This window comes from Octodon degus, unplaced genomic scaffold (genome assembly GCF_000260255.1).
Source record: "Octodon degus isolate 3935 unplaced genomic scaffold, OctDeg1.0 scaffold00006, whole genome shotgun sequence".
NCBI classification, from domain to species: domain Eukaryota; kingdom Metazoa; phylum Chordata; class Mammalia; order Rodentia; family Octodontidae; genus Octodon; species Octodon degus.
In genome coordinates this window covers 20,194,479-20,205,212 of record NW_004524582.1, presented here as the reverse complement: position 1 = coordinate 20,205,212, position 10,734 = coordinate 20,194,479, and the positions used below count along the sequence as shown (strand labels likewise).

Genomic DNA, 10,734 nt, shown 5'->3' with positions numbered 1-10,734 from the left:
CTTTCAGTTATTCTTTTGTTTTCAGCAGCAGAATATTTTCATCAGCACACTCTACAAATGGACTTCTCTTCCACCCTATGGGTCATGATTCCACCTGAGTCTACAGGGTGGATTTCAAGGAAACAGCTGTAGCTCAGTTCCACAAGTGACGCCTAGCCACCAGTAACTGTCACAGGCATTATGCATGTCCACAACACACTAGAACTTTGTGCGATATCCTATCCCCAGACTGTTAGAAGGCCAGAGTGTGCAGGTATGGCAAATGCCACTGTTACTAGCTCAGATAGAGGTTACATAAAAGTGTCACTGAATGTTTTTTCAACTGTTCTGTATGACTGAAACTTCAAATTCAACGGCCCGGGCTCCTCAGCCTCTCTTTGGGAAGGTTTTCCTTCATCTGCGAAAGTCGTCAGACACTGCCTCGCAGTGTACTATGGGACCAAATTCATACGTCGGAAGTTTAGTTCCTGTGTGGCAAGGCTCAGAAGCCGGATGTTCACAAGGTGATGGCATCAGGAGGCTTCTGCCCTCAGGGACGGCCATCAATACAGGAGATTACTGATCAAAGGGTAAGTTCAGCCCTCTCCTGCCCCAGGTCTCCCAGCCTCTCTTGCCCTTCTGTCCTTTGCCAAAGGATTAAACAGCAAGAACACTGCCCACAGGCCCAAACCTCCACTGGGAACTTCCCAGCCTCCAGAACTACAGGAGATAAATCTATACTCCTTATATGAATCCCTGAGTCTCAAGTATTCTGACATACCAGCCAAAACAGAGTTACTATAAAAACTCTGGGAAACATTCAAAAAAAAAAACAGCCCTTGCCTGGCACCTAGTCTATACCCGATCTACACCACAGCAGCAAGAGAGCAGAGCAGAATGAATGAAAAACTTAGCAAAGCACTCACACTTGGACTTGGCATTGCCCCCGGCCCAGCCTCCAGCCACGCAAAGAATCGCATCCACCTTCTCTTCACCCAGGAGTCTTCCAACCTCGGCGGTCACCTGGGACATGAGGAATAAAAAATGCATAAATGAAATAAAAAGGACATAGGCTGGCACCTGACAGGGGCCTTGGCTTCTTTTCCTGTTCTCTGAAGCCAGTTTACAGCATCTGTCAACTAACACAGGAAATTATTGCAAGGACTCACCTCCAAAGAGCATTTTGGGAGTGAAGCCCAACTGCATTTTGATGTGATTTTCATAAAGCAAATTAGAAGCTCCTTAAGAATACTGCAAAAAGAGGAAACCTAAGTACCTCCTGAAAAAAAAGTCAGTTAGGGAAGAAAGGTTTTTATAGTTACCTAGAACTGCATGACCCTCAGCTAACATTATAGTGCATTCCTTTCCAAACTTTCTTTGCAAATGAATCATAACCTGAGAAGACTGTGATGGTTGATACACTGTGTCAAACCAAGAAGTTTTGAAGCCTAAATAAGTAGCTCAGCCCATCCTGAGGTGTAGGGGACATGCCCTAGGGCAGCTGTTTAAGGTTCAGGATGTTGTAATGATTGATCTATTGTGTCAACTCCAGAAGTACAGAAGTTTAACTAAGTGACTCAGCAGCGGGCAGCCTTTCCACTTTGTAAACACCCTGAGCCTCCAGAAGAGGCCAAGGAGGTGAGGTGAAAGCTACCTCAGCCCCAGGGCAGGTAGCCTACCTGCACAGTGAGGGAAGAAGAGACTTGCTCCTCTTTGGGCTTCTGTTGCTTTTGCAAACTTCCCTCTCTGCCAGGCCACCCTGCTTTGGAGTCAGCTGATCATGGACTGAAACCTCTACTCACTGTGCACTAAGTAAGCCTTTCCTTCCTTAATTTGGGGTATCTGGTATTTTGTCCCAGCAAGGAGAGAAAACTAAGACAAGGATCAACTCCACCCCCAAATCCCTTGCTCTTTTCTGTCTCCCATCCCTTGCTATGAAGATGGCACCGCCCGGGCTGACCAAAGCCTAAATCTCCTCCAAAGCCAGACGTGAGGAGCTGGATCTCTTAGAGAGAAGCGAGACAAGAGGTGAGTGGAAGTGTCATCATTTTCCAGTTCGTTATTCTCCTTATTCCTATGTCCTATACACGATTTTCCTGAATGGCCTACAGATGTTATGCTCTAATGCCAAAAAGGCTAGGAGAATAAAGATAAATATGTGGATGCATAATATCAAGTTTTGTCAGCTGTCACACTGAGCATTTGAGGCAGATCCATCAAAACGCCATCAAAGGTCTTTCTCCAAGTAACATGTCCATTCCATGCTTTGCCAAGTGCCTGGTCTGCTTGCCAGTGTACCTGTTGCCCAGGCAACTACTGATTCAACACATCTGGATTTCAAACAACAAAATGATTTCTTAGCTATCTACTGTGCTCTCCAAGAGCAGCCCACTCAGGAATCATTAGTTATCGAGACAGGCTCATCACTCGCATTCTGACACAAGGCTTCCACGGCATCAGAATGGCCTGTGCACCAATATACGGGATGGGAGCAGGTTGCAGCACAGGACATCCTGGCTCTTCAGGTGTATTTCTGGGACCATCTTGGGCATGAACCAACTCCAGGCAGTCTTTGGAAAAGAAAGCCTTGAGCCGGCCATGCTGTTCATGCCTCCCTGCCTCCTCCCCAAGGAGACGCTGAAGACTCACACCAGCTGGCAAGGCTCAGGCACAGCTGGGGCTTGGGGTTGGCCAGCTGAGCTCAGGATGAGAATGGGCTTGTTAGCTTTGACAATCTGACACACACTGCTGAGAATGGGAGTTGCCTCTAGCTGGAAGAAGGTTTGCAGATCTCCTGCATCTGAGGAAACAGAGCTGTCCCGGATGCTGCGCCATGTGGGCCCTACTCTCCACCAGTGACCACTGGACAAGACACAGGGGCCCACAGAGCAGACAGGATGCCCTGCAATCATGTACCATAGCAGCGAGGGTCACACAGCCCTTGTCAGTGGAGTCTGTGCACACCACGGTATGCAGGAAGCAGAGCAGCAGGCACCACGGGCTTCCTAGTTGGTGCCCCTGTGGGAGCCACACAGTCCCCACACAGCTCTATAGCCCTTTCAGGAGGCAGTCCTCGTGGGTGTCACTGTGGCTCCCTCATACTTAGCTGCAGCTGGCAGCAACCTCTGTACTAAGTAAGCTCTTACTCTGGTGTTTCACTTGGGTCCTTCCTGTAAAGGGTTTTGCCCCAAGTAGGAATCAGTTCACCTAAGGTTTGTCAACTGCCATGTTCTTTACAGCTGTGTTCTTGCTGTCGCTGTTAAAGAATTTCCCGCTGCTCAGAACAGCACTATCTATCCTGGAGCATTTACATCCATGCATGTACTTATTTCCATTGTTTCTGATATCAAAAATGCGAAATTCTTTCCTCTTTACTGGCATGAGCAAACCACTCCTTTTTCTTTAAATTCCTAGGAATACTTTTTTTTTTTTAAATGTCTAATAAACGGGAACATTCTGAAGAAAAAGATAAAATGCAAGTAAGGCTTGACCCCTTCCCCAGTGCTTACAGCCTTCACCCCGTATTGTAATTCCTGTGCTGTTGGATGTCCCCAAAGGATCTTAAATTCTTCTCCACCTCTGCTGTATTTCACCAACCAAACTGCGACTGACATGGCTTTGGGGGGCTACCAGTCACCCCATGAGGTACGGACCACTGCCTAGTCCAGGGAGGCGATGAGGAATCCATTTGCATCAAGATAGCTGGATTAGCTCTTGTGTATACATCTGGGACTTGCCATTCTGTAACAACTTAATAACACTGTTTCTAAAACCAAATACAAACTTCCTAAAACCAGCTGAAGGGAAACAATAAATAAAAGAAAAGAAAATGGCAGTGGGCTGGGGAAATAGCTCAGCAGTCTAAGCATCTGCCTGGTAAGAGCAAGGACCTGAGTTCGATCCCCATGCCACGATGGCTCCAGGACCCTGGGCACAACACTGTGCAGGCCCTGAACCCAGGCATGGTGGTGCACACCATATAATCCCAGAGCTGGGGAAGCCGAGACAGGAGGATCACTACAAGTCCAAACTGCGTAATGAGTCTATGTATCAAATAAATAAATAAACAAATAAAACTGCATTAAATGAAACTCAAAAGAAGATGCAAGAGAAAGATTGTAAGAAAATAAGGCAGTAAATGGCAAAATGTTGGTAAAGAATCTAATACGATTCATTTTATTTTATTTTATTTTATTTTATTTTATTTTATTTTATTTTTTGGCAGAACCGGGGATTGAACTCAGACCCTTGCACTCACCAGGGAAGTGCTTATTCTAATGAGCCATCTCCCTAGCCCCAGGAGGGTTTATTTTAATGATCTCTCTACTGCCTGAAATTGCAAAGTATTGGAAGTACAGTTATATCTCTCTTATCGTAATTTACTAGAAGAACGTCTGGCAGGAAGGACCAGCGCCTATGACTGTCTCTCCAGAATGCCCTGGGAACTCCTCCATAGCTCCTTAAGACTCCGGGGCCAGTGAGAACCAGTCTCCCTTCTCCCACACACCGCACCCTTTTAAGGCGAGTCCCTATCTCCCTTGGTTTCCATCCAGCGCTGATGTCTCCTTTGCTGACCTTCCTCCTACAGCCCCAAGGTGCCCTTCTCTCTGAGGCCACGTCCTGCTGTCAGAGGCCAGATGCCTGCTGCCGTCCGGGCTGTGCACGGAACCCATGCTTGACCCAGTATTTCTACTTGGTAGGGACGCACGGAGCCAGCAGCAGCTCTGCATCTATTTGACTTTTTCTTTTCACATCTGTTTAACTCTTACAATAAAATTTACATAAGGCTACTTTAAGTTCCTTTCTCTTAAATTTTGCTTTCTGACCAATCATCTTCTAGAGATTTAATACCTTTTGTACTTTTTATCTCCTGTCCTTAGTTGAACTGCCTCCTCAGGGGGCCCATTTTACAGGTTTCAGGATGAAGTTTCATCTTGTGGAGCTTTAAAGCCCAACACTGAGTATATCATGATGTCTTTCTAGAAATTCATCACTGGGACAGAGTAGTGGGAGGGAGAAAGAGACTTTTAAAACTAAATTTATAATAACTGAGACAACTCACTCTTGTAGTGCATGCCACACCCACTCACATGGCCATCGGAGCCTGCAGTTAACAGGAGACACCACACTGACTGTAGAGACCCACATCCAGAAGGGCTGCACCCAGACTCTGCCCTTCTGTTTAGTTGTAGCTGTCACTACCATGTTCCCACAACAGCATTTCCTTTGCGGCAACTCAGTGTAGCAGTTAAGAGTTCAGCCATCAAATGTTCAAATCCTAGCTATAGTACCTCCTACCTGCGTGATCTTGGGCAAACACCAGGGTCATTCTGTGTCTCAGTCCCTTTAATATTAAAAGGAAATGAATATTACAAAGTTTGCTTTGAGGATGTCACACAGACTAAATGAATTAATCTAAAGAAAGCACTTAGACTGGTGCTCAGCAGCTAAGGAGGCCATATCAACTTTACCGTTAAACTCGTTACGGCCAACCGTATCAATTAAATCTAGCAAACATTAGGAACATATTAAGGAGAGTAAGAAAAAGAACACAATCAGCCATCCAAGCCTGTGTGCTGCACACCAAGAACTCAACCAACCTTCCATCAGAACACTTGGGGAAAAAACTGCTTTTGTACTAAACATTTAGATGTTTTCCTTGTCGTTACTCTCTAAACAATAGTTTTTTCCAAATTTCCCTCCATGAGAGCAGATGACCTTCATAATCACAGAAATAACAACTGGAAAATGAAAAGCAGGTTTCACCCACGGACAGCCCTCCCCAGGCTCCCCTGCTGCAGTGGTCGGAGGGCCTTTCTGCAATCACCTGGTCAGCTTGCTCAGTAAAGGAGTCTGTCATCTTAACAACAACGCTGGCGCTGGCCTCCTCATTCTCCACCACGTCGATGCTGGCAACCCACTGCAATGAAAGACAGTGTCATTTGGGTCCAGACACAGTAAGACGCTAACCCTTAAGACAGCCACAACCCGGCCCGGTGTGGTGGCACACACATGTAACCTCAGGCTGAGGCTGGAGGATCATTGCGAGTTCAAGACCAGCCTGAGCTACAGGGTGAGCTCAAGGCCAGCCTGAGCTTCAGAGCAACATCCAATCTCAAAAAAGCAAAAAAACAAAAAAGGCACATCCAAAACTTGAGGGGCAGGGGTAATACAAGTCAGGGACTCAAAACTGGAGTATTCTTTACCCAAAAAAACCTTGGGATCAGAAGTGCAGATTCTGCTTTTTGTTTTCTTTCTGTTTTAGAATATTTGAGTCAAATGAGATGTTTTGGGAATGAGACCCAAATCTAAGCTAGAAATTCACTTGCTTCATCTATGACGGTCTATGGCCTAAAGGCAATGTTAGACACCATTTTAATAAGATTATTTTTTTTTGTGCATGCAACAAACGTTCCTGGTGTGACATCTCCCAGCTGAGAGAGCAAGGGAACTGCCAGAAAGTTTTGGATTGGAGAACACTTTGGAGTTTGGGTTTAGGGATGCTCCACAAGCAAATGAAAACTCAGCAGAGAAAGAAGTGGCAATGGATCCCTCCCTCTCCTTTCAGGCACCCCTCTCTGGGGCCTACCTGCACCTCTTCCCAGCCCATCCCACCTCCAAACACCACCCTTCCTCCTCTCAAGGACAAACTGCACCTCCAGAGACATCAGGAGTCAGCAAATCTCCAGAAAAAGTCAAGAATAATTACTTAAGGCTTTGCTGGCCCTAAGGGCAAGCACTCAACCCTGCTACCACAGCAGGAGAGTAGGGGTACAGACCACAGGGACAAGAAGAAGCTGCAATCCAGTAAATCTTCGGATGACAAAAGAAGAATTTCCTGAAATTTCCATGTCACAAAGTATTATTATTATAAGGCTCAGAGTGAACCTCAGCAGTAGAACCTTGCCAAACATGGTCAATGTTCTGAGTTAGATCACCAGTACCAGAAAACACATACACACAAACAAGTGCACGCAGGGGCACACACACACACACAACTTCTGAAACATTAAATGTAAATCCCAGCTGGCTATGGTGGCTCATGCTTGTAATCCCAGCACTCTGAGAGGCTGAGGCAGGAAGACTAACTGTTCAAGTCTAGCCTAGACAAATTAGGGACTTAGCAAGACCCTGTCTGAAAATTTAAAACATAAAACGATGTAGCTCAGCACAAAGACTGGGACCAATCGCCAGAATCACAAAAATAAAAAATAATTTTGGAATCACCTGCTTAGTTCTTGGGCTTTACAGATGGCTGACCAATTCCACAAGGGAAGACCAGCATTTAGAGGACTCCTGCCCTGTAACATGGAGGGATGAGCTTTGGGTTGGGGAATAGGAGAGCTCCGGGTTTGAATGCTAGGGTCTACCAGATCAGGGCTTTGTCCTCCACGAGCTCCCCACCAGGTCTGTACCCAGGAACAAAAGGTTGTTAATGTTTAACAGGGTCAGCATAAGAATTCAGTGAAATGGAGGCTGCTGTCTCCTGCACAGGTCCTCACCCAGAAAGCCTCAGCGCCTTCCACCTGCAGGTCCCACGGGCAACACCGCCTCCTCAACCTGTGGTCCTATCACTCAACAACTCCCATTTCTTGGACACAGGGAGCCACGGGGAATGCCAAGACCAAAAGGTCTCCACCCAGCACTCCATCGGTGCCAAGAAGGAAAGGGGAAGGGGGACAAAGAGCTAGAGGTAAATCTGATTGCCAGGCTCTCCCCATGGCAACGGTAAATGGAGGTGCCCCACCAGGATGAAGCACAACCTTTGCATCTGTAAGCGCGGAAACTAACATAACAGGATACGTGTTACTATGGTCCTAAACAAGATTAAATAAAATTAGGAGTCTGTGGAGCTCGGATGCACACCGCTCCTGCAAGGCTGTGGCCCCCATCCACCCCTGGAGACCTGGGAAACCCTCACTACTTCTGAGCAGGCTGGTGAGAGGAAGGATGGTGTGTTTGGCATCCTCTAGAAGCACATTCCTGTACCAGATTCTAAGCAAGAATAAAACCCTGGGGCCCTCTTTCTGGCCCCTTACCCAGGCTACCACGGCAGCCCAAAGTTCCCAGGAAGGTGCCAAGGACTCCAGGACGAGGACTTTGAGCGAATGACAGCTAGGGCTGGGGTCAAGAGTCCCGGGCTTCCCATCAGACCTGCCCTTATGGGCTGCCCTTTGAGTGGGCACCTGACTATGCGAAGCAGATGAAAAATTCTTTGCAAAGAACCTGCAAGCAGCCACAGGGCTGGGCCTTCCAACTGAGAGGTCCAGCAGGGCCAAAGAAAGGACCTCAACAGCAACATCAGCAGCTAGCACTGGAGCGGGTTTGCCGCGTGTGATGAACGCGCCTCCAACGACACCGACTACCTCATTTAAATCCTACTTTACTTTGGGGGAAAGCGATGTTGGAGGGCTCTAAGAAATCCATTTATGGGGCTACTAGGCCGGAACAGGCAGCCTTATTCTTGAGGAGTCCTAGTTCTCTCCTCCCATCCTGTCGCCCCGTTCCTCTTCCTCCCACTCTGGGATTCGCCCCAGCGTGCAGCCCAACTTTCCCGGCCTGAAGTAGGCCGCCACCCGGCGAGACCGTGCACGCACGCGCAGGCCCCCACGCCCTCCAGCTCGCCCCCGCGGCTGCTGGCCGCAGTCCCCACGCCTGACTCTCCAGGCGGCGACCCCGCGGCCCCGCTGCGTACCCAGTTGCGGGCCCGGAAGGCCTGCACGCATCGCGAGCCCAGCGCGCCCCTGCCGCCGTACACCAGCACCCGGCGCGCCTCGCCCGCCGCCGCCGTCGCCGCCATGCTGCTGCCCGTCCCACCCGCCGCGCCTGCAGACCCAGCTGCGCTCAGCCCGCCCCGCCCCCGGCGCACGGACCAATCAGGGCTGCGCACCCTGCTCGCGGGGCGGGGCGGGGCGGGGCCGAGGGAGGAGAGCGCGCGTGCGCAGTGCTGCGTAGTCCTTTAGCTCCTGCGCCTGCAGGACTGGTTACCTGGTGTACTTTTTTCCTGTAAGGATGAAGACGTTCCTGGAACCAGTGTTTACTAGCTGTGTGCCCTAAGCAACTTCCCTAACTGCACCAGGCCTGTTTCCTCGCTAGAAAGATGGGACTAGCGTATAACCCTAGGCTTTTCGGACAGCGAGGGCACTGAGACGGTTGGATGCCTAAGTGATGGCAACTCGATCGATCCTGGGCAATCACCATTAATATTAGTGTTCTTATCACTTCTCCATGTCAGAATTCACCACACTTCTTAGAGATTTAGAGTTACAGGCCTCTTTCATTTACCCGGTGGGGCAGAGTTAGATTTGGGGGGACATAGTTTAAAATAAAAAAATTGCCACAATAATACAAAATTGGTCATGCACTGCTATATATTTTAAATGTTTATATTAAATAAATTAATGTCCTTAAAACAAATTCCACCATGGAGAATTATTACGACTCCTAAAACGTATTAAGACGTAAGACACCACTAGCTTTGGCCTGGTAGGCACTCAGGTTTAGCCTTGCTGTGGTTGGACTTTTGTGCCCTCCTGACAGGTAAGCCCTCACTTGCCAAGAATAGCCAAGATCCACTTCTGAGACCAAACCAGATGACGCTGCCCATTCCCAGCCACAGGTCCTAACATAGGGTTGCTCAACTGCAGCACTACTGACCCTTGCTGACCAGGCAGTTGTGACAGGGACTGTCCTGCACATGGTAGGATATTTACAGCATTCCTGGCCTCTACCCACAAGGTGCCAGTAGCAGGCCTCTCCCCCCCCCCAATATCACAAACAACCAAAAATATCTGAAAATATTGCCAAATTCCCCTGAGGGACAAAAATCACCTTTGTCTGAGAATCAGCGTGCTGACACTTGCATAACCTTATTGCCAACAGGACCCTGTCCTAAACATCATTGTGCACCTCCCACCCACACGGTGCCTCCTACTGAGCTATAGGTAACACTTGGGCCACATAAGACATATGTCTTTAGCCAGCAGGACACAGCCTGCGGCACCTTTATTAGACCTGCTAGAAAAGATAGAGCTTCACTTTTGTTTTTTTCTTAGATTTTGAAACCGTTAGTATATTTTATTTAATGCTTTATAATTTTAATTTTTAAAACTTTTATTAGTTCATAATGTACTGTGTGCAGTCCATAAAGATTAGTTTCATGGTGGGGAATTGGAGCATGCACATAAACTATCTCGTTTCACTTCCCCTCCACCTCCATTTTTATTGTTTTCATTTTTGCCCAGCTTTATGTCTTTATTAAGTGAATTATCATAAACACAGATTAACAGCTACACTAACAGGCCAACAAATATATCAAAACATAAAATAATTATGCTTAATGAAGGCACACTTTTAGATATAGTTGCCATGCTGGATTACAGTAATGCTTTTCTCTCAGATCTTCACTTTTAGAAGAGATGAACATCCCAGCAGTGTTACCCCTACCCACTAGCACGCTTTTCTGGTTCATTTCAGATGACACGGAAGGGGTTGGAAGCTCCATTATCAGAAGTGGAATTGCCAGCAGACTGGATTTATTCAGTGCCCTCCACATGCCTAGCCCTGTGCTAAGCAAACTCTGTGCGCTCATTCACTTTCCTACAGACAAACATCCATGATGAACTAGAGAGCTAAGGCATGGAGCTAAGTGTGGTGTCACGTGCCCGCAATCCGAGCACTCTGTGAGGCTGAGGCAGGAGGCGTTTGGGCCCAGGCTGAGCAATGTAATGACTTAGCAAGACCCTGTCTCAAAAA

General features: G+C 47.8%; 1 protein-coding gene across 1 annotated transcript in view; it reads right to left on the bottom strand.

Annotated features, from left to right (window-relative positions):
* The window catches only part of Qdpr (quinoid dihydropteridine reductase), a 24,094-nt gene extending 15,255 nt beyond the window's left edge, over positions 1-8,839 (bottom strand). Inside the window, exons 1-3 of the mRNA XM_004624547.2 lie at positions 8,675-8,839; positions 5,807-5,899; positions 906-1,002 (exon numbers count right to left, since the gene is read on the bottom strand). Coding sequence (XP_004624604.1) covers positions 906-1,002; positions 5,807-5,899; positions 8,675-8,779 — 295 coding nt within the window. The 5' untranslated portion in view covers positions 8,780-8,839. The remainder of the gene's footprint in view (positions 1-905; positions 1,003-5,806; positions 5,900-8,674) is intronic.
* Positions 8,840-10,734: the final 1,895 nt, after the last annotated feature.